This window comes from Neovison vison, chromosome 5, assembly GCF_020171115.1.
Source record: "Neovison vison isolate M4711 chromosome 5, ASM_NN_V1, whole genome shotgun sequence".
Lineage (NCBI taxonomy): Eukaryota > Metazoa > Chordata > Mammalia > Carnivora > Mustelidae > Neogale > Neogale vison.
Window position 1 is genome coordinate 65,012,818 of NC_058095.1, and position 24,343 is coordinate 65,037,160.

The 24,343-nt window shown below is 42.0% G+C and overlaps 2 protein-coding genes across 2 annotated transcripts in view; both read right to left on the bottom strand.

Annotated features, from left to right (window-relative positions):
* LOC122907367 (cytospin-B-like) overlaps positions 1–24,343 on the bottom strand; it is a 699,233-nt gene that overhangs the window by 391,024 nt on the left and 283,866 nt on the right.
* LOC122907370 (cytospin-B-like) overlaps positions 10,026–24,343 on the bottom strand; it is a 69,858-nt gene continuing 55,540 nt past the window's right edge. The window contains exons 2-3 of the mRNA XM_044250259.1: positions 16,108–16,243; positions 10,026–10,261 (exon numbers count right to left, since the gene is read on the bottom strand). Of these exons, the coding sequence (XP_044106194.1) occupies positions 10,026–10,261; positions 16,108–16,219 (348 nt within the window). The 5' untranslated portion in view covers positions 16,220–16,243. The remainder of the gene's footprint in view (positions 10,262–16,107; positions 16,244–24,343) is intronic.

The window sequence follows — 24,343 nt, forward strand, 5'->3', positions numbered from 1 at the left end:
TTGGGCTCCACGCAGGCTGTAGAGCCTACTTTAAAAAAAAAAAAAAAGAACCAGCTCTTTGTCTACTTTTTCTCTACAGTTTTTCTGTTTCTAATTGTATTGATATTCTTCTCTTATCTCTATTGTTTGTCTGTAAAATAAAGCAAATCTTACCCATCTCATAGAGTTATGAGATTTAGATGAAATGATACGTAGAACCTAGAGCAGAACCTGGAATATGGATATTTTTATAAAATGTGATTCACACACAAATATCTTCCTTAATAGAATCCCCTACTTAGGGATGATAGCAGTTAAAGGAAAAAAAAATCTGCAGTGTCTGGACTAGCTTGCTCAGGGTTTCAGGTTTTGCTTTCCTTTTTCCCCTCCGAATTATACTTGACTCCATGTTATGTCTAGATGTACATATACAGCTGACCCTCAAATAACATGGTTATACTTAGTTATAGGGCTAGAAGCACTCACCACCTGCACGATCGAAAATCTGTGTGTCAGTTGTGACTCCCCCCAAAACTTAATGATTGCTGTTGGCCAGAAGCCTTACTGATAACAGAAACAGTCAATCAGCACATACTTTGTATGTTATTATGTATTACATACTGCATTCTTGCAATGAAGTAAGCTAGGGAGAAGCAAATGGTATTAAGAAAATCATAAGAAGGGCACCTAGGTAGCTCAGTCGGTCAAGCGTCCGACTTTTGGTTTCGGCTCAGGTTGTGATCTCAGGGTCGTGCAACTGACCCCGAGTCGGGGCTCCGCACTCAGTGCACAGTCTGGTTGAGATTCTCTCTCCCCCTCTCCTTTTGCCATCTCTCCCTACTCATGCACTCTCTCTCTCTCAAATAAACAAATTTTTTAAAAAAATCACAAGAGGAAATACATTTATAGTACTGTACTGTATTTATATTAAAAAAATCTGCATATAAGCAGATGGCAGAGTTCAAACCTGTGTTCAAGGGTCAGCTGTATACAACCTTGAGAGTCCCAAGAAATCTAAATAAAAGAATCTAGAACTAGCGAGTTCAGCAAGTTCACAATATACAAGATAAACATACAGGGTGCCTGGGTGGCTCAGTTGGTTAAGCAACCGCCTTCGGCTCAGGTGACGGTCCCGGAGTCCCGGGACCGAGTCCCACATCAGGCTTCCAGCTCCATGGGGAGTCTGCTTCTCCCTCTGACCTTCTCGCCTCTCGTGCTCTCTCTCACTGTCTCTCTCTCAAATAAATAAATAAAAATCTTTAAAAAAAAAAACAAGATAAACATACAAAAATCAATCGCACCTCATTACTCTAGCAATGACTACCACAATTAAAAATACAGTCATATGGGCGCCTGGGTGGCTCAGTGGGTTAAGCCGCTGCCTTCAGCTCAGGTCATGATCTCAGGGTCCTGAGATCGAGTCCCACATTGGGCTCTCTGCTCAGCAGGGAGCCTGCTTCCTCATCTCTCTCTCTCTCTGCCTGCCTCTCTGCCTACTTGTGATCTCTCTCTGTCAAATAAATAAATAAAATCTTTAAAAAAAATACAGTCACACAACATTTACAATTGCTAAAAAAAAAAAAAAAGAAAAAGAAAAGGAAAGAAAGAAACAGTTGTAAATCTAACAAGACAGGTACAAGATTTGTGTGCCAAAAACTATAAGATGCTGTGAAATAAATCAAAGATCTAACTGGAGACATACCATGTCTGAATTCTGAAAGACTAAGCACAGCAAAGATGTTAGTTCCCAGAAGATTTCTTTGTATATGTGGGTGAGATTATTTTAAAATTTAAATGAAAAGTAAAAGGAACTAGACTAGATAAAATAACCGCGGAAAAAAAGAGTAATATCAAAGAATCAGTGTGCCCGATTTCAAGGCTTTTTACATAGCTACAATAATCAAGGCTATGAGGTATGGGCGGAAGGTTAGACACGTAGATCAATGGTACAAAACAGAAAACCCAGAAATAAATCCACATCGATATGACCAACTATCTTTTGACAGAACGGCAAAAACAATTGAGTGCAGGAGGGATACCCTTACGCTTTTCAGCAAATGGTCTTGGAGCAACTGTACATCTGTTGCCAAAAAGTGAACTTGACTTCAGTCTCATAATTTATAGAAAAATTGACTAAAATGGATTCCATCTTTAAATGTAAAATGTAAAGCCATAACACCTTTAGGGAAAAGAACGCAGAAAATTTTCAAGATCTGGAGCTAGGAAAAGGGTTCTTAAACTTAACATCAAAAGCCTAATTCATAAAAGAAAAAAAAAGGTGGGGCATCTGGGTGGCCTAGTGGGCTAAGCCTCTGCCTTCAGCTCAGGTCATGAGCCCAGGGTCCTGGGATGGAGCCCCGCATCGGACTCTCTGCTCAGCAGGGAGCCTGCTTCCCCCTCTCTCTCTGCTTGCTGCTCAGCCTACTTGTGATCTCTGTCTGTCAAATTAAATTTTAAAAATCTTAAAAAAAAAAAGGTCAATTGAACTTCATCAAAATGAAAGAGTTTTGGTCTGTAAAAGACCCTGTTATGAGGATAAAAAGACCAAGTGGAGATCGGGAGAAAATATTTGCAAACCACATACACAACAAAGAACTAGTATCTAGAATTTTACAATAATGAACTCACAGGACTCAGGAGGAAAAAAAATCTAGCACTCCAACCGGGAAAAGAGTGAGTGACATGAACAAAATATTTCACTGAAGATTTTTCTAGTACTATAAGCACATGAAAAGATGTTCAATATCACTGCCATCAGGGAAATGCAAATTAAAACTATAATGAGGGGCACCTGGGAGCTGAGGCGGTTAAGCATCTGCCTTCACCTCAGGTCATGATTCCAGGGTTCTGGCATCAAGTCCTGCATCGGGCTCCCTGCTCAGCGGGGTCAGGGATCATTAAACTGTGGCATATCCATACCATGAAATACCATGAAAAAATTAAAAAGGAACAAACGTTTGATGCACACAACAACCCTGATTAATGTCCAGAGTATTATTCTGCATGTAAATAGCCAGTCCCCAAGGCTTAGAGGCTGTATGATTCTGTTTCTATAATGTTCTTGAAATAACAAAGTTGTAGAAACAGAATAGATTAGTTGTTGTCTAGATTAAGAAGGGGATGGGAGGAGGGGCAGCTGGGTGGCTCAGTGGGTTGAGCCTCTGCTTTCGGTTCAGGTCATGATCTCAGAGTCCTGGGATCGAGCCCCGCATTGGGCTCTCCGCTTGGTGGGAGCCTGCTTCCTGCCTGCTCTCTGCTTGTCTCTCTGCCTACTTATGTTGTCTCTCTCTGTCAAATAAATAAAGTCTCAAAAAAAGAAGAAGAAGAAGAAGAAGAAGAAGAAGAAGAAGAAGGGGATGGGAGGAGGGGTGCCTGTGGCTCAGCTGGTTAAGCGACTGCCTTCAGCTCAGGTCATGATCTCGGAGTCCCTGGATTGAGTCCCAGGTTCGAGTCCTGCATCTGACTCCCCACTCAGCAGAGAGTCTGCTTCTCCCTCTGACCCTCTCCCCTCTCATGCTCTCTCTCACTCTCTCAAATAAATACATAAAATTTTAAAAAGGGGGGGAATGGGGACACATTCAGGGAACTGAATGTGGCTACATGGGAGGGATCCTTGTGGTGATGGAAATAGCCTATAACCAGACTGTACTGATGTCAGTATCCTGGTTGTGATATTTTACTGTTGTTTTACAAGATGTTATCACTGGGGGAATCTGGTTAAATGGTACAGGGGAATCTTTCTCTATTATTTCTTACAACTGCAGGTGAATCTTCAATTATTGTAAAATTAACAGTTTATTTTCAAAACATGAAATTCATTTTCTACTTTTATATTGACTTTAATTTACATCTTGGTGAAAACTTACATAAAAATATACACTTTGAATATCATTACTTTTTTTAGTTTTTGAGGAGGATTGTAAACCACAAAGTGATAAAAATTAGAACACACTAACGTGGAACACAGGGAAAAAAAGCCAAGAAAAAAAAAAGAACAAACTTTGCCACATAAAATTCAATCATTCCTGATAAAAACAATGAAAAGGAGCAAGAAAACTATTTTCATCAAACCTACAAACTAATGGGTCATCTGAAATCCTGGACTTTTTGTATTCTTTACTAGGATATTTCATTACTGATCAGAACAGTAGGAATAAACAGTGGGAATACATTTGTGTTCTTGACCCAGGTCTTGCTAATGTCAGGGTGTGCCTGCCCTGCCCATTCTCCTTTCTTAGGGCAGGCCAGCCTCTTGGAGATGAAAAAACTGTTTATAATGATCTGAGCCCAGAAGCTTACTCTGTTTTACTTAGCAACATAAAAACAGTCTTTACACAATGTGACCGTACACTGAATTTTCTACGAATGCAACTAACCAGCACACTGATGGAAGAAGACAGCACTTTACATGGCTCGGTTTACCCTGCACTGCCAGCATTAGAGAGAGTCATTGGTGTCAGCACTGCGTGGGTGTTTAAACCCCCCTTACTCAGACCTGTTTATATACACCCCGCCTCCAGCATTTACAGACTGAAAACAACATGGCATTTGGTTAGAAGTTCTTTTCCTTTTATTTTTCCTGTACCTTATAGGTAGGGCGTGATACTGATCTTTTTTCAGTAATGCATATAGGTAAGTTATAGTATGAGTGGATTTCATATCAGGTTGCATTATACAATACTCGTTGATTAAAAAGTGCAAGCGGGTCCAGCAAGGTGGACCTCCAGAAAGCACTCTGGTGTTCCTTTCTCCTTGACGGAATTCCACTCGCAAAGCTGTGCATGGGAAATAAAGTGGGGGCCCGGGAGACACTAACAAGAGCAACAAAGCCAGGACCAGCTAACAGCACAAGCGGTGAGCAAGCAAGTGGGTGAAACTAGCGCCACCTTCTGGCAGAGATGAAAACAACAACACAACACCAAAACAAACCAAAAAAACCCCCCAAAATGGCAAAACTTACTTCAGGCTCTAGTACCCGCCCCACTCTCACCCTGACCCATGCAAAAACGTTCTTCCTTCTTCCCTTAACTGGGCATAAAAGATATGACCTTACACTTCAGTGGTATCCTCTACAAGGAATCCCCCCCCTTTTTTTTTTCCAATTCTGGACAAACACAGACTTCCTTCTGTACAGAATGAACCTAGAAAAAAAATCACTGGGTGTATATGGAACGTTTTGGAAGTTCATAAAAGGGGAACCACCAGAGAAACCCAGGTAAACATGAACCTGTAAAACAAAGTTATTGGAAGAAACAGGAAATTTTAGAAAATCTCTAACTTGAATCCCCAAATTCAAGGAGCTTTTGTAGCTTCAGAGGTAGAGCAAGGAGTCATGAAGGAGAAGCAATTTGAGATCAGAGAAATTAGGCTAATGATTAAAAACACAATATGTGAAGTAAAGAAACACACAATAAACATACTAGGTGGTAAACGGTTAGAAATCAGAAGATCGGGGCCACTTGGGTGGTTCAGTCAGTTAAGTCTCCAACTCCTGGTTTCAACTCAGGTCATGGTATCAGGGTCCTGGGATCCAGCCCCCCTTCAGGCTCCACACTCAGTGCAGTGTGCTTGAAATTCTCTCTCCCTCTGCCCTTCCTGCTTGTGCAGGCTCTCTCATTCTCAAATAAATAAATAAATCTTAGGGGGAAAAAAGAAATCAGAAGATGAATGAAAAGTCACCTAAAGAATCGAAGAAAATATATAATGTGGAAGACATACCCAGAAGACCAAACATAGACACATGTGATTCTCCTGAGGGGAGAGTCCAGAGTGAAAAGAAAAGCAACAATAAAAGTGTAACAGGCGGAACGCCTGGGTCGTGCAGTTGGTTGAGAGCTGCCTTCAGCTCAGGTCATGATCCCAGCGTCCTGGGATCGAGTCCCACATCGGGCTCCTTGCCTGGCAGGGAGCCTGCTTCTCCCTCTGCCTCTGCCTACCTCTCTGTCTGCCTGTGCTCACTCTCGCTCCTCTCTCTCTGACAAATAAATAAATAAAAATAAAATCTTTAAAAAAAAAGTGTAACAGGCCACTGGGAGGGTATTTAATCAACCTGCCACCAATCCTATTAAGAACTCTGAGCAAAACAAGGCGGCAAAAACTGAATGTGCACACATCATCTCCAGCAATCTTTCTGTGTACTATTTAATGGCAAAGGCAGTCACAGTAAAATGAGAACAAGGACATCACTAGCATTTAATACAACTTGGGTTGCCCGCACAATACAGCAGAAAACAGAAATAAAAGATGTAACCCCTGGACATCAGTCACTATCAGGGAAATGCAAACCTAAACTGTGGTGAGATATCACCAGTCAGAGTGGATGAAATCGACAACACAAGAAACCACAGGTGTTGGCGAGGGTCTGGAGAAAAAGGAACCCTCTGCACGGCTGGTGGGGATGTGAACTGGTGCAGCCACTGTGGAAAACAGTATAGAAGTTCCTCAAAAAGTTAAAAATAGAGCTACCTGAAGATCTAGGTATCATACTGGGTATTTATTATTCAAAAGGATATAGGTACCATTATCTATGTTTAGAGCAGCATTATCTACAATAGCCCACTATGGAAGTAGCCCATGTGTCCCCTGACAGATGAATACATAATGAAGATGTGGTATAGGGGCACCTGCGTGGCTCAGTCAGTTAAGCCACTGCCTTCGGCTCAGGTCATGATCCCAGGGTCCTGGGATCGAGTCCTGCATCAGGCTTCTTGTCCAGCAGGGAGCCTGCTTCTCTTTCTGTCTCTGCCTGCCACTCTGCCTGCCCTTGCTCTCTCTATGACAAATACATAAATAAATAATTTTTTTAAATCTTAAAAAAAAGATGCAGTATATATATACAATGGAATATTCCTCAGCCATAAGAAAGAAGGAAATCTTGCCATTTGCAGTGACAGGGATGGAGCTAGAGGGTATAAGGCTAAGTGAAATAAGTCAGAGAAAAACAAATGCCATACGATTTCAGTCATATGTGGAAAATTTAAGAAGTGAAACAAACAAAAGGAGAAAAAAAGAGAGAGAGGCAAACCAAGAAACAGACTCTTAACTCTAGTGAATGGACTGGCGGTCACCAGAGGTGGGGGGAGTGGGGAGGATGGGGGATGGGGGTAAGAGGAGACAGAGTAAGTGGACAGTTATCGTGATGAGCCCAGAGTTGCTGACTTACTGTATTGTACACCTGAAACTATATAATGCTGTATGTTAACTACACTGGAATAAAAATTAAAAACTTAACAAAAAAGGTACAATCTTTTGTACCTTTGGAGTACATGGAGGAGACAAAAAGCATTGTTATCTGAAGCTGATACAATCATCCACTTGGAAAACATATGAAAATCAATGGGAACCCGTTCATTGAAGGAAACTACTGGCATCAGTAAGGGAGGGAAGGAATTACAAATTAAATGTTAGGAAAGTACGTATTTAAAAAATACAATGAGGGGTGCCTGGGTGGCTCGGTCAGCTAAGCGTCTGACCCCTGGGTTCAGCTCAGGTCATGATCCCAGGGTTGTGAGATCGAGCCCCACATCAGGCTCCACACTCAGTGGGAAGTCTGCTTGAGGATTCTTTCTCTCCCTCTCCTTCTGCTCCTCCCCCCAACTCCCCTGCATGTCTCTCTCTCTCAAATAAATGAATAAATCTTTAAAAAAAAATACGAGTGTTCACGTCAGCAGCACACAATCTAAAATGGGAATGACACAGAGGTTAGTATGGAAGATAACATACAAATTTATGAAGCATTCCATATTTTAAAAAATGACTGGGGGGGCACCTAGTTGGCACAGTCAGTACAGCATGCCCCTCCTGATTTTGGGATCATGGGTTCAAGTCCCCCCTTATGCCTACAGCTTACTTAAAAAAAAAAAAAAACGACTACGGAATCTCATCCACATAGTAATAAAAGTATAAAGCCTTGACATAAACTCAACAGCGAGAGGAGGAAAAAGAAGAGAAGACCAGACTTTACAGAAAGAAAAAAAGGAGCACTCAGAAAAATGGAGAGAGCCACATTTCTGAATGGAAAGAGTATAAAAATGTCAGTATTATTGGGGGAGATGCAGGGAGAGGTCCCCCCTCTGAGAATCACAGAAAAGGAGGACTCAGAATGGGGCGGCAAAGCCCAAGCCAGCTCTCCACCTTTGCATCTCTGTGCAAACTCAGAGAAAAACCTTTGCCCCACGCCCAAGTCCTGACTGACCACACAGTCCCGGGACGTACAGTGCCACGGAACCACCACAGGGTACCATCAAGCTAAAATAAGAATCCAGGACTTCATTGACATGAGTACCAAGTTCAAAACCACCTCCACCGTGGGGTTACCCCAGGCACTGCCAGAAGTGAAAACACATTCCTGGCTCCTCGATGATGGGGGGATAAAGCGAATGAGGTGCTTATGTCCAGTAGAATGTGACTCAGCCTTTAAAAGGCAGGACATTTTACACAGGGTACAACATGGACGAACCCTGAAGACACACTAAGTGAAGTGAGCCGGTCACGGAAGGACACATGCCGTATGAATTACTTACGTGGGTTATGGAAGAGAGCCAGAGTCTTCTCTACATGGAAGCAGAGTAGAACGGTGGCAGGGGGTGGGATGGGCAGAGGGGGGCTGGGAGTTGCTGTTCAGTGGGTGCAGGGTTCCAGAGATCTGCCCTACAACATTGTGCATGCTTAACGATTTGGGAAGGTGGTCCATCTCATGTGAAGTGTTCTTACCAAAGAAAAAAAATGAATTAAATGTAGAAAAAGATAAATGAAAATGCTGAATCTAAAATGTTAACTTTTTTTATCCACAAAATGTATTCATCAATAAATGATCCATGTAATATTACAAAAAAAAAAAGCAAAAGAAAGAAATAGGAAAAAAGAATGAAACCGAAAACCTTATTCCTGTCAGTCTGTGATTTTCTGCAGGCTCTCATCCCCAAGTAGATGCGGTGCCCCTCCTTTGTCCTCAGGGCCCTCAAGAATTCACAGCCGAAATCAGCACACCCCCTACCCTGAGCCTCCTTTCTGAATGTCCCATCACTTCTGAGGCTGAATGACTCCCACAGCTTCCTTTTCCAGTCAGTCTGTTCCTTTTCTCACATTTCCGGAAAACGTGGGCCAGGAGCTGGTGTGGGTGTCCTTGCTACCCACAACTGTCACTTTGCAATGGTCTCTCTTCCGCCCTCTGAAAGGCACCACCTCCATGTCTGAGGTTCATGCTGTGACACCCGGCATCCTCTTTTCTCTCCTTGTCATCCACTGACCACCCCCATCCCAATCTGTCAAGTCCTCTACATCCCGGCTCACGAAGCCCCTTGCCCCACCGCCGCCCCGTGCCAGGGACCGACCCACCCACCCTCTGGCCTCTCAGTCCTGAGACCTCCAACATCCTTCTACCTCTACTCTCATGCCAGCAAGCCCACCTGTGCCACAGTCTCTCGGGCCCTGTTTCCTCATCGGCAAGTCGTGGTCCCAATATTTTCGAAGCATGAACTTGCACAGTCTGCATAATCTCTCTGATCTATAAAGCAGCAAGGACAGTGATGATCCTGGGTCCTAGCGTTATTGTAAAGACCAAAGGAGATAATATGTGTCAAGTACTTAGGACAGTAGTTAGCACACACTGTGCAAAGAATGTGAGCTATTGGTAGGGATTCCATTAACAGACGAACATTTATGTTCAAACATATTTTAACGAACACGTTAAATATTAACAGGGGAAGAAAATAAGGCAGATGCTTACCCGACTGAGCCACGGTTATCCCTGAATTTCCTTCCTTTTTTAATGCCGATGACTATTACATTGTATGCATATACCATATTCTGTTTTTTCATTCATCCATCAATGGACCTCTGTGTCATTTTCACCTCGTGGATACTATGAAAAGCATTACAGTGAACATGGGTATGCAGACAGCTGCCGCACCCCCCGGCAAATGACAACTTCACAGAGGAAAGAATCTGGACTGGATGTGAGTTTGGGAACACCGCCAAACCCACATGGACCCGTTTCTTCGCATGTAACTTGGCAATAAGACTGCCCACCTTCTGAGTTAGTGGCGTTAGTGCCTTCCCACATCAAAGAGAACAAGCATCTTAGGCTGGAGCCGCAGGTATGCTGTGTCTGATGCAGATAACCGGGAACGGATAGGCACGTGGGCAGGCGAGGACACGGATGCCTTTTTGGATGCGAGCCTGCTTTGATGCTGGAATGTCCTCTGAGATGTCTGAGAGTCCGTGAGCATTAACACAGAGCTTGACCAAGGTGCAGCTGGCATGGAACGTTCCCTTTCCTTAACTTTGAGAAAACACTGGTATCAGTTTAAAATAACACCATTCTTTTCCTTCCCATGTGTGCTATGTATAAAATGGTCTGAATGAACACTCCCATGTAGAGCCAGTTTTTGTAACGTTCATCGGTGTGGCTCCAGGAACTCCCTCTGGCCAAGCGCTCTCTCCAGAAGGGACTGGTGTTCAAGGTCGTCCCTTGGGCACCCATCAGATTTCATCTCACTAGCCCCACAGATACTGTGAGCAGAAATCTGACCCTCCACCTACCTCAAAACCACCGGGAGAATCAGCAGTCCCTGTTCAGGGGCAGAAAACCCAAAGAATCAAGAGCAGGGACTCAGAGGGCTGTCTGCATACCCAAGTTCATAGTAATGCTCTTCACAGTATCCACAAGGTGAAAATGACACAGATGTCCATTGATGGATGATTGGATACACAAAATACGGTGTATGCATACAACGTAATAGTCTTCAGCTTTAAAAAAGGAAGGAAATTCAGGGATGCCTGGGTGGCTCAGTCAGCTAAGCGTCTGCCTTCATTCGGCTCAGGTCATGATCCTGGGATGGAGTCCCTCATCGGGCTCCCTGCTCAGCACTAGGTCTGCTTCTCCCTCTGCCTCTGCAGCTCCTCCCCACTCAAGCTTTCTCTCTCCAATAAATCAGTTAAAACAATGACAAAAAAGAACCCATCAGGGCCTTTTAGAGCTGTTGATTCTACCCTTCAAAATGCACCTACAAGCTAATTGCTGCTCTCAGTTCCACGGCCCAGCGCAGGCCACCTCCTTGCCAGCTCTGGTCCTGCTTCCCACTCCATCTGTCCACGCTCAGCAAGCAGCCATGGACTCCCTTCGGAATGAGGTCAGATCATGTCACTCTTCTCCTCCTTGGCCTTTCTGCTCCAGCCTCCCACTGCTGTCCTCGCTCATGGGGCTCCAGCCACAGCAGCCTCTTGCTGTTCTTGGATGGGTCACCCCTTTCTACCCAGCTGACGTCATCACCTCCTCCACGTCCTGTCTATGTGACTCCATGGACACAGGCATCTCTGTCCTTTTCCCTAGAACAGTGCTGGGCACATAGAAAGCACTCAGAAATATCTGCTGAATTAATGAATGACCAAAAGGAGGGCTGTTTTCTCAAGTCCGGTAGTTACCCGGGTGCTCAGAAACCCAGGCTCAGAGCCGAAGGGCACAGCGGACTTTTGACAAGGCTGCCACCTAGTGGCTGGATTCCTTTGTAGTTTTGTGGGTGCTCATATTTCCTGGGACCCTGGGATGAGCTGTCCACTGGGTAAGCAGGGAGGGCAGCCGCCCACAGACAAGGAACCACTCCCTTCTCTAAATCTATTCCTATAGGGTAAGATGAGATATACACAAAGAGCACCAGAGGGAGAAAAGGAAGAGTGTCTCTGGGCTGTAACGCAGACAGGTTGACAATATTGATCTAGGAAACCAGCAGGAGAGGATGCTGGTTGTGGAAGCATTGGGTGGGCATGGGAGTTACAAAGTCAAACTCATCTGGCCTTTCTTTAGTTCTTTTTCTTTAGTACTCAACGTATAGAGAACTGATGGAAGTCCAGTAAAGTCTGGCATCCAATGCGGCTGCCATTTCTGATACACCAAATCGTTCCCATCTTTGTCTCCATGGTACTGAGATGTAAAAACCCACACCTATTACCGTACCAGCACTTTCGTTTCCCTGTTTCTCATGTGTGTAAAAACAAAAAAAATGTGATCCCATATTCGAATGACCACCTCGCACTACTAGGCCCCGCAGGGGTAGTAGACCCTCCAGCCCAGAATCACTGGCTGACGGGCACCATTCCCATGCAGCCCCACGGCTGGCTCACAGGCAAATGCATGGGTCTGGATTTGCCATGAATGAAGCAATTTGGGGACACGGGACAAATGCCAAGAGCGGCAGCTGTCCAAAAGCTGATTAAAAAATTGCTCAGGACTGCCTACATTCAAAAGTAAGTTTCCAGTGACAAAATGTAATTTTCAAATTCAACTGTATTAATTCAAAGGACATAATTTCATTGGAGTAAAGTAGGGAGTGTACTGCATTCGAATGGGGACTCTAGGAATAACAACTGCACCTTAGCAGCCCAATAGGCCATTACAGTTTAGAGAGCCTGATGTGGGGCTCGATCCCAGGACTCTGAGATCATGACCTGAGCCGAAGGCAGCAGCTCAACCCACTGAGCTACCCAGGCCCCCCATATCCTGTTTTTAATTTTTAAAGCATTGTATGTATATGTTTAAAAAATTTCAAACAGTATAGAAAGATCTAGTATGAAGTCTCTTTCCCCCACCCAATTCTGGCAACTCCTCAAAGATAACCACTTTTAATCCCTCCACAAAGAAAGTTATGATTTCAAATATTAAATTAATGTATACTTTTAAAAAAATCAAAGCATACAAGGTCATACCATAAGCACCATGTTCTTTTCCCCACTTTATAACGTATTTTGATCTTTCCCTATTTGTACATACAAACCTACTGTGTCCATTTTCATGGCTGCATACTATTCCATTGGGTGAAAATCACTTATGTAATCAGTTCTGTACTGATACACACCTGTGCCCAGTATTTTACTATTATAATAATGCTTCAACTGTCCATATTTACTGCCATCTTTTTTCAAGTAAATCAGTAATATTAAATGCCAAGGAGATACTTGGTGGAAGGTTATATGCATTTCAAATGTAGACAGATATTATCAAACCACCCTTGTATATCAACTATAGGTAGGGTCCTGCTCCTTGTACCCTTGATAACACCAGAAATGCCTTTCATATTTCCTCATCAGTGAGAGGAAAGAGCACATCAATTCTTGTTTTGTTACATTTCTTTACATTGCTCTAGGTGAGACTGAGCATCTTTCTAGTGCCTATCTTTATTTTTTAATGTGAACTAGCCATTTTTCTATTGCATTGTTTTCTTTTTCTTATTGATTTATATAGGCTCTGTGTAAATATGCCTTCTGTTACATGGATTGCACATTAACTCCCACTTTTTATAAAACAGTTTTTTATATTTATTGTGATTTTTTTTTCATCTTTTCTTACATGGCTGCTGTGTTTGTTTCTACTTGGAGAGGCCCTTCTAAGGCCAAGACTACAAACTGACTCTGAGTTTTTTCTTTGCATGTTTATGGTTGAACTTTTTAAGATCAAATTCTTTAATCCACCTGGAATTTATTTTGATGAAGAGGGATAAGATCACGATCCAGCTTTGTTTTTTTTATTTTTTCTTAAAGACCCAATCAGTCATTATTTTCCAATGCATTATCTAGCTGGATATAATATGCCACTTTGTCCAATCCTGTCCCATCTCTATACTACCCTAGGTGTAATCTGGACTTTCTCCATTGTTCTGCTGAAGTGCATATCTATTCTCCAGTTCCAAGATGCTTAAACTTAGTCCCTCGACAAAGAAATTTTAGAAATTTTCTGGTTATTCTAGAATATTTTGTCTTCTATATCAGGGCTTATCAACAGAGGCACTATTAACATTTTGGGCTGGATAACTCTTTATTGTGGAGGGCTGTCCCATGCATTGTAGGATGTTGATCAGCAATCCCTGACCTGTACCCACTAGATGTCAGTAGCACCCCCCTAATTTAGACAACAATGTCTGCAGACATTGCCAGTTGCTCCTTGGGTTAGGATGGAGGACAGAAGGCCCCCATTTGAGAACCACTGTTTTAGATAAACTCAGAATCATTTTACCAGTGTTTGCACTCCCAGTCAATTCCCACTGATACCTTAATTGGGATGAAACTGAATTCATAGAGTAATTAAGATAATGTTATTATATTTAAGATATTATACTTAAGATATTATACTTATTCAATTAATATTGATGAAATTCAATCTTTATTATATTTGACCTTCCTATTCAAGCACCATGTATATCCTTCTACTTATTTACGCTTTTATGTCCTTCCAAAGAGTTTTAAGATTTTTAAAAATATATATAGGCTTTTATAATACTAAGTTCATTCCTAAGTACTTCACCTTTTATATTCCTGTATAAATGGGATTGGTTCTTGTGTTACTTATCTCCTCTAACCAGTCACTGATAAGAAAGCTATTCATAGGGGCGCCTGGGTGGCTCAGTGGGTTAAAGCCTCTGCCTTCGGCTCAGGTAATGATCCCAGGGTTCTGGGATCGAGCCCCGCGGATCCCAAGCTCCTGGGATCGAGCCCCGCATCAGGCTCTCTGCTCAGCGAGGAGCCTGCTTCCTCCTCTCTCTCTGCCTGCCTCTCTGCCTACTTGTGATCTCTGTCTGTCAAATAAATAAATACAATCTTAAAAAAAAAAGCAAGCTATTGATATTCAATATCCTACAACTAACCACAAGTTGAACTCCTACTGTATCTAATAGATTTGAAGGACATTCTGGTTTTTTCTAATGATACAATTTTCAGGAAATTCTAAGCATTTCTCTAAGCATACAATGTTATCCTCTGGAGAAAATCATCACTTTTGTTCCCTCATTTCCAGTACTTCTGTAGCTAGAGCTCCCCTGGCTCACTGCCTTGATTTAATACTTGCAGGAAAATCTGGATGATGGTGGTAATGAGGCAATCTTGAATCATTCTTGACTTTAATGGGAATACTTCCAGGATTTCACCCTTGAGGACAGTTCTGGCTGTGGCTTGAGATACATGTGTCTTAATCCCACTAGAGAAGGATCCCTACATTTATAGTATACCAAAAGTTTGTTTTTAAATCAGAAGGATTGCTAATTTTGCCAAACATGTCTTCCATCTCTGGAGATGACCAATGGCTCTCCTTTGGTCTAGTAATGTTGTAAAATAGATTATATTCCTAAATGCCCAAATATAACGTACTCTTGGAGACCATAAATCCACTTGGTTGCAATCTACACTATTATTCTTTTAATTTCTTATAGAATTCTACCTGTTAATATTTCGATCCCACATTTTTACATCAATATTTGAGAGTGAGAGTATTCTGTCATTTTTTTTTTGTGGTGCCCTGTTAACTTTTGGAATTAACGTTTAGGCTGGCGTGATAAAAACAAGCTGTACTTTCATTTGTTGTATATTTAAAACCAAATGTCTGTATTCAGTATGAAACCAGTCCTTAAAATAGTACAACCATTGTATAGAAATATGAGGCCTTTACATTAAAAAAAAAAGTCACATATACTTTTCATAGAGTCAACTTTTTGGAAAACTGAGTAAATTAAAATACACCTTTGAAAGCTAATCTGCATTGTGGTATTTTATGCAGAATTCAAAAATTGTAAGTATACTACTATTCACTTCCATTATAAATTAATAATGATGTATTTCAGCTATTTTCCCAATTTAGACAATTTTGCACGGAGATGTGCACTGTAACAGCCAGACCATGGAAATCTTAGCTCTCTTACGTACCTGCGCCCAAAGAAAATTAAATACATTCCCGATGCTTCCCATGCTCTGAACTCAGACACAATGGCTGAAAACCCTTCTTTCTGATTCTCAGAAAACCAGTGAAACGGAAAGCTCGCGGTTCCGGTGGCCACCACAGCCTAAGTGATTCACAGGGTTTTCCAGGTTTCCAGAGGATCCAGGAAGGATGTCGAACGCCCACGTCTGCGAGAGTTCTACAGGGTTCATTCCCTCCAACGCACCTGTCACCACGACAACCTCAGAACGGGCACCCCTCTCTCACACATACGTGGCCAGTAATACACGTCTGATGAGGGGAGGGATGCAGGAATCATGAAAGGGTTTTCATATCACCAAGATGAATGGCCTGCTTAGGTCCCTCCCACTGGGGGTCCCTCCTGCCTGGCTCCTTCCCACCTGGGGTCTTCCCACCTGGGTCCTCCCTACCTGGGTTGCTCCGCAGGCGGCTCTCTGCAAGCTCAGAGATGGCTCCAGCTGTTGAAGTCTTTTTCAGTCGAACCACCCCGGAAGCGGCGGTACTTCCCGGTTTGTTGAGCATGTCCTCGCTACTGGCCCTCTTGAGCTAAGAGACAGAAGGACAGAGGAGGAGAACGTATACTGTCAGTAAGGAGTGCTATAAGCCAAGAAAGCACCAAGCAGTACCACCTGCCCAGTGGTTGAGACGCAGTAAAGGCACTTGTCAGAGCACGACCGTGTGCAGCAGAAAAATGCAAAGCTAGATAAACCTGCGTCTATCATTTACAATATGATCTTCCACTATGTTTCAAAGAATATTATATATAAATATTATGCATATGAATATTACGCATCATGTCACATTTCAAATAATGAGGTTTTTTTTTAAAGCTGCTTTTCTGTTTTGGTTGTTTTTTTGTTTTTTTTTTTTAAAGATGGGAGCCTATGAAGAAAGAACTGTGAGATGCACAAAAAGCAAGGTGAGGGTAATGCACAAAAAATTAAAGGGCAAGAAAAAACAGCTTAAAATATATTTCTCAATTCTGGACATGTATATATGTGTATATATGTATACATACATAGATAGATATACACGCACATATGTATACGGAGGAAGGAGAGGGATGATACCATATGCTCCACACCATGCACTCTGTATAAGATCTCACACAGACAACATGTTCAGAGGGATGAGAGGTACCTTCTGGAGGCCAGAAGAACACTGCTAATGGAGGACAGAGAGAAAGGAGAATCTCTCTGCTCCTTTTCTGCTTTCCTTCCTGTCCTGGAAGCAGCGTAACAAATGCTTGTTGAAAGGAATTAAAGACTAAGAGTTGGGAGCCCCTCAACGAGCTCACAGTTCTGGCCCAGGTAAATGACATTCACGGTTCATGAGAAACACTGCAAATACATTTTTGCAATCATGGTAAGTCTTCTGGGAAGAGTATTTCTGAAGAGGACTAGTACTAAAAGGCTGGAGCCAGGCAGATGCCTGGAACCATTCTGAATTGATCTGACATCTGAAGAAAAGGCATGAAAACGCCCTCAAGTCCATGGAGACTGCCCACCACTCGGGCTGACAGACCAAAGTCCGGCCCCGCACTGCGGCACTAACTTCAGGGTCATTTACTGACGATTGGGTGTTTATATATTTGCACACAAACACAAATTTCCACTTTTGCATTGTTTAGATTTTGGGGTATTACTCCACACACCCCAGAATGGCTTGAAGGAGAAAACAAAACAAAACAAAATGAAACCAAGTGTTGGTGAGGTTGGGAAGCACCTGGAACTCTCTGCTGGCAGAAGTATGAACTGGTAAGATGCTTTGTAAAACTGTCAGGATCTACTAAATGGAATATCTGCACCCTGTGATTCAGCCAGCCCACTCCTAATTCTGTATTCAAGAGAAATGAGTATGTAAGTTCATCAAAGGGACATTCACAGCAGCTTGATTTACAACAGCCCCAACAGAACAACCCAAATGACAGTCAACAGAAGGGGCAAATTAAATAATGATTTAGCATACAATGGAAATTACACAGTAAAAGAAGAAGAAGGAGGAGGAGGAGAAATACTGATACACTAAATAATGATTTAGCATACAATGGAAATTACACAGTAAAAGAAGAAGAAGGAGGAGGAGGAGAAATACTGATACACTAATACTGATACACTTAGGCATGCCAAGTCAAAGAAACTAGACACAAAAGAGTATAACCATATTTGGGTAAAACCAAATGACGGTGATAGAAGTCAAAATACTGTTTACCTCTGGAGGAGTTACTGACTAGAAGGAACCCTCCAGGGGTGCAGAATGTTCTTTTTCTGTCTTTTCTTTTTCTTTCTTTTCTTTTCTTTTTTAGATTTATTTATTTATTTGGGGGGCAAGATCAGAAGAAGGGGAAGGGGGAGAGGGAGAGAGAGAGGATCTCAAGCAGAGTCCCCAATGAGCCCAGAGCCTGATGAGGGGCTTGACCTCATGACCTTGAGATCCTGACCTGAGCTGAAATCAAGCCTCAGTCTCAACCGACTGAGACTCCCAGGCGCCCCTGGAATATTCTATACTTGCCTTGGTGGTGGTTATACAGATATAAACACATGTAAAAAAAATTCAGTGAGCTGTACAGTTAAGACCGAGATTAACCAGCTCCACATACTTTGTTGTAAGTATGTTTGGCCTCAACAAAAAAGAAAAGGAAAATGAGGGGTGGGTTGTAATTTGGGTAAAGCCCTGGTTCCCTTGCAAATGCTAGTCTACTTTTTTCCTTTTCCCCTCATTGTTCTTTTAGAATTTTTTTTATTGTGGTAAACTATACCTAACATAAAATTTGCCATTTTATTTATTTATTTATTTTGGTCTGATGGTTGTTTATTGGAAATAACAGAGCATTTCAACTTTCAGTCTCTGCCATCTTTACTGTATGGCTTTAGGCTCATCGTTTGTTTTTGTTTTTGTTTTTATATATTTTTTTCCAATTTATTTATTTTCAGAAAAACAGTATTCATTATTTTTTCACCACACCCAGTGCTCCATGCAAGCCGTGCCCTCTATAATACTCACCACCTGGTACCCCAACCTCCCACCCCCCCGCCACTTCACACCCCTCAGACTGTTTTTCAGAGTCCATAGTCTCTCATGGTTCACCTCCCCTTCCAATTTACCCAAATTCCCTACTCCTCAAAACGGGGCCATATTAGTGAGTCCTGTAGCAGAAACAGGGAATGTGTGTGTCTTTTTTTTTCCTTTTGCAGTCTAACAAGGTGAGGAAAATCACATTGTTTGAGTAAACTTAAAACATCAACTTCCTTCATTACTGAGCTAAATATTTTATCCTAATAAGACAGAGGAAAAAGGAAAAAACAAAAACAAATCCAAAAAAACCGAAAAACTTCATTTCCAGAAAAACAGAATGGTGAAGAGACATTTCAAAGTAGCCTGTGCCTTTGGCTGGGGTGAGGACGGGGCTGGGGGCTAGGGGAGGGTTAGTGCAAAATACTGTCTAAACAGAAACCGTATAATAAGTAACTTCCTAGAAAAGCCTCTATCTTTGTCACATCTTTGAAGTTCTGCCATCTAGGCCTCATGAGCACAATGTTTGGTCCAAATATTAAGCTCTGGGACATTATCAGGCCCTCTGCAAGATGGGAGGGCACACTCCACAGTGCTCACCTTCAAGGGCAGAGGGCTCTAGAACTTTCTGGGGGCCTAAGAACCAGTCAAGTGGGTGGTTCTCTGTCCCACACTTGCTGAAAAGAATGCACAGAAGCAGCCCTATTCACTTTGGTTGTGAAAACAGATCTCCATAGCACTAGTAATTAGTACCCACAGGGAGGATTTCTTTTCTCCCAGACTCTATATATTAAAGTCAGCATTAATGATCCTTACTGTGCAAGATGGAAAAAGTAACAGGCAGGGAAAAAAAGACTATTTTTTCAAGATATCAAGAAGACGAGTTTCAAATTCATTTTTAGCCCCCCAAAAGCATGAATGTAGCATTCAATGATCTAGTCCATGAATCACATACACAAAAATGTGTTAATCAGGCCTTAGTCATATCAGGGTTCACTCAGTATATTAGACATTATACCTAAAGCAGAAGAACCTCTTCCCCCAGAGAGAGCTATACTTCTAAGATTTTCCATCCCCATCTTAAATAATAACCAACTATGTACTTACTGCAAAGGCTCTGGCTTCTCATGCCTCCGGGGAGCTGCTGACCTCAATCAGCAAGTCAGCCGCACTATTCTGGGGTTTGGTGCTGGCCGGGGAGGAAAACCACACTCAAGGGGCCCAGGCAGTGAGCATCTGAGCAAAGCTTCACTCAGGAGGCAGGCAGGCTCCAAGGCTTCTGACAGCCTCCCCCCACCCCACCCCTCCCTGCTCCCTCTCCCTCTCCCCCTCCCTCCCTCTCTCTCTCTCTATCTCTCTCTCTCTCACACACACACACACACACACAGCAAAATCACTTCTCTCCTACCGGTTCCTGAATACTTAATTTGTACCTCTCTAAAACACAAGGATTTAAAAACATGGGCTGACTAGCATGTTGCTCTTTCAAACCTGAGATATCAAACAGAAGGGAAAAAAAAAGAAAAGAAAAATAAAAAGCTAGTCTGTCTTCAAAGGTGTGTTTGCCTCAGGGCCCCTCACTTGCCATAACCTGTGGGCTGTAGCATGTTCTAGGTGGGATGGGGAAGTCAGGCTAGCTCAGGAAACCTTTCAAAGCAGGCAGTTCTTGTGAGCTGAGTGAAAACGTTCTCAGAGATGAAGCACCTAAACCTCCAAGCCTCTGGTTGTTGGCTGAAATTCCCTTTTTTTCATTCTAAATATTTTCATACCTAGTTTTGAATTCAGAGAATTCCAGAATTACGCACACCCTCCCAAAACCTGAGGTCCACGTGTCCTGCTACTTTGGATGGTCTGCACGCCCCAGTGACGATGAGCCCTGCCTGTAAAAACAGGGAAGGAATTCGTGAAGGTAAACAAGCAACATGGGTCCTATCTGCCCTCAGCAAGAACTGTAGTCATCGGGGCTGAGCTTAGTCACTGCCACGAGGTGGAGGTTTATTGCGATTATACTGGATAATAAGGGTGAGATTTAGCCAAGTATCTCTTACACGGCACGGAGCCTTTACTTAGGAGACAGCATGAGTCTGCAGACACTGAGTCCCACCTCATATGCAGACTTTGCCTTTTTTTTTTTAAGATTTTGTTTGTTTATTTGACAGACAGAGATCACAAGGAGGCAGAGAGGCTGGCAGAGAGAGGAGGAAGCAGACTCGCCACGGAGCAGAGAGCCCAACGCAGGGCTCAATCCCAGGACTCTGGGATCATGACCCGAGCCGAAGGCAGAGGCTTCAACCCACTGAGCCACCCAAGCGCCCCAGACTTTGCCTTTCTAACAACAGATCACAGTAAGGGGCTGTGGCCATGCAGTTAAGAGCTGGCCTTCCCCTGTGGGCACTGTTCTTACAAACGTGGCCCCATGCCACCCGGGCAAACGCCTCTGCCTTTGGTGGCCTTCCCTCTTGAAGAAAGCAGGGGACAATGCATGGGACCTGCTCTCACTGGAGAATATCCATCTTCCCAGGGCGGGGCAGGGGCAGGGGAATAAGGGGACCTAACTCACCTGGGTGTCATCTCTCCCCCGCCCTAACCCCACCACTAGCTTAAGCAAAAGAACAAATTTATTGGCTTGACTAACTGGATAGTCTAAGGATGCATTTGAGCTGGCTTTCAGCCAGGAGACCGGGAGGTTCCAAAGTCATCAGGAACCTGTTTTCATCACCTTTCAGCTCTGTTTCCCCAAGTTCAATGCATTCAAACATGGTGCCCTTGGGATGGGAAAGCCTTTTCCGGCAGCACTGCATGATTAGAAGTCTAGGGCATTCAAGACCTCAGAAGACAGGCACTCCTCAGAGAAGAACCTCAGAGTGAGACCCTCTCCAGCCCCATGGTAAGGGAGAGGGACCTGGGTGACTGACAGCCCCACTAGTTGTAAGAAGAGCAGTTCCCAAAAGCAAAAAAAAATGCTGGACTGGCAAAAAAAAAATACAGGCTAGTGCGCTGGCTTAAGCCTGCCTGTCTGTCTTTCTTTCTTTCTTTTTCTTTCTTTCTTTCTTTCTTTTTTAAGATTTTATTTATTTATTTGACAGACAGAGATCACAAGTAGGCAGAGAGATGGTGGGGACAGGCTCCCCACTGAGCAGAGAGCCCAATGTGGGGCTCGATCCCAGGACCCTGGGATCATGACCTGAGCCAAAGGCAGAGGCTTAACCCACTGAGCCACCCAGACACCTCTGGCATAAGGCTTTCATGTGATTGCATCTTACCAATCAGACCATAAATCTATTACCAGAAGGACATACACAAAGTGTTCAGGGTGGCTATTGTGTGTCATTTCTTTTTTAAATTCACACTGTATTCTCTAGATTTTCTAAAAATTAATAAAAAATTACTAAATTGTATAATAACACAATACATCTAAATAAGTTATTGTATGCTAAACAAGTTCTGCTTTTGAGTGAAAATATGTATAGTATATCTATGAATAAATCTGGTAAGAAAATTGCAATCACACCCCCCACCCCCAAATCGATAACATTTTACTGAGTAACAGAATAGAGGACTGGATGAAAAAAACATACCAACATACCATGATATTGATTCTGCACAAAATAGTTATATAAATGTATTATAATTCCAATAAAAATTCTAACACGATTAAGAGTTATGAAAATGATGCCTTATAAAACTATCCTAAAATGTACCTGGTAGAGTAATTCTTCCCTATAGAAGATATAGAATAATTTATTCTTCTCTGTAGAAGAAAATTGTTGAAAAAAATATGAAAAGAGACTTGTACTGCCAGATATTAAAAGAGACCAGAGAAGTAAAATAATTGCAGTGTTGTGGTTCAGGAATAGAAACATCGTAAATGGATCACGACAAATCCCAAAATAATAATTAAGATAAAGATAGCATTACTAATCTGAGGATTAAAAAAATGGATTGTTTTTAAAAATGGCATTGGGAAAATTGGCTAAACATTTAGAGAGAGAGAGAAAAAAGACTTTTACCTCATACTATGTATCCAAATGATTTCTGATAGAATAAAAATTTAAGTGGAGAAAAAAAAAAGAAGAAGCATTATCAGAACTAGAAGGAAAGAGGTGGTTCAGTCATTAAGCGTCTGCCTTTAGCTCAGGTCATGATCTCCAGATTCTGGGATCGAGCCCCGCATTGCGCTCCCTGCTCAATGGGAAGCCTTCTTGTCCTCCAACTCCCCCTGCTTGTGTTCTCCCTCTCTCTCTGTGTCGAATAAATAAATCAATCTTTAAAAAAAAGAACTAGAAGGAAAGAGAGGAGATTGTATATCTGAACAAGGTGAGCAAGGCCTCTCTGAGCCCACACACAAAGGCAGAATACATAAAAAAAGACAGATTTGACTTTGAAAATAAAAAGCCTCCGCGAATAACGAAAATCCTATAAATAAAACAAAGATGCCAATGACAAAATGAGACAAACATCTCTGCACCTCTGGTTCAGTTATTCCATTTGTAGGAACGTATCCTATGACAATAATCATGGATGAATGCAAAACTGTATGTGCAGGAGTTATAAACTGATCCTCGATTGTAACAATGACAACAAAGGAAAGAATTGAAAGTCTAATTGGTTACATTATGGTTTATCCATGTAATTAAACACCATGCAGCCATTAAAAGTGATACTATATCAATATTCCCTATGACACAGATGTAAAAATCCTTAACAAAGCACCAACAAACCAAATTTAGCAACATATCTAAGGGATTATATACCAGGACCAAGTGGGATTTACCCCAGGAATTCAAGGTTGGTCCAACATATGACAACCAATCAACATAATACACCATATTGATAGAATGAAGGACAAAACCACAGGATTTTTCCAATAGAGGCAGAAAAAGCATTTGACAAAATCCAATGCCCTTCCATAATAAAAATATTCCATAAACCAGGAATAAAAAGGAAATTCCTCAACCTGATAAAGGCCAACAATAAACACCACACTTAAGGGTGAAAATCAGAAAGTTTTCCTCTGACATCAGAAGCAAGATAGAGATGTCTCTGCTCTTGCCACTTCTGGTCAACATTGTATTGGAGTCTTTAGCCAAGGAAATAAGGCAATAAAAAGAAAGGCATCCAGATGGGTAAGAAAAGTATAACTATCTCTATTATCTAATGATCTTCTATGTAGAACATCTCAAAAAATCTGTAACAAAACAGAGCTAATAAACTTATTCAGCAAGGTTGTAGGATACAAGGTCATTATATAAAAATAATTTTCAATTCTACATACTTGCAATGAACAATCCAAAATAATAACAAAGCAATTCTATTCACAATGACACCAAAAGGGAAGGCATATTTAGTAATATATTTAACAAATTATGTGCAGAGTTGTACATAAAAAACTATACAACATTGAAAAATGTTAAAGAAGTCTTAAATGGACTCTTGTGTTCATGTATTGTAAGACTTAAGAGGACAATATTCCTCAAATTGATCTACAGATTCAACACAATCCCTATCAAAATTCCAGTTTCTCTTTTTACAAAAATGGACAAGCTAATTCTATAGCTCATATGGAAATGCAAGGGACTCAGAATAATCAAAACAATCTTGAAAAGAAGAACAAAGCTGAAAGACTCTCACTTC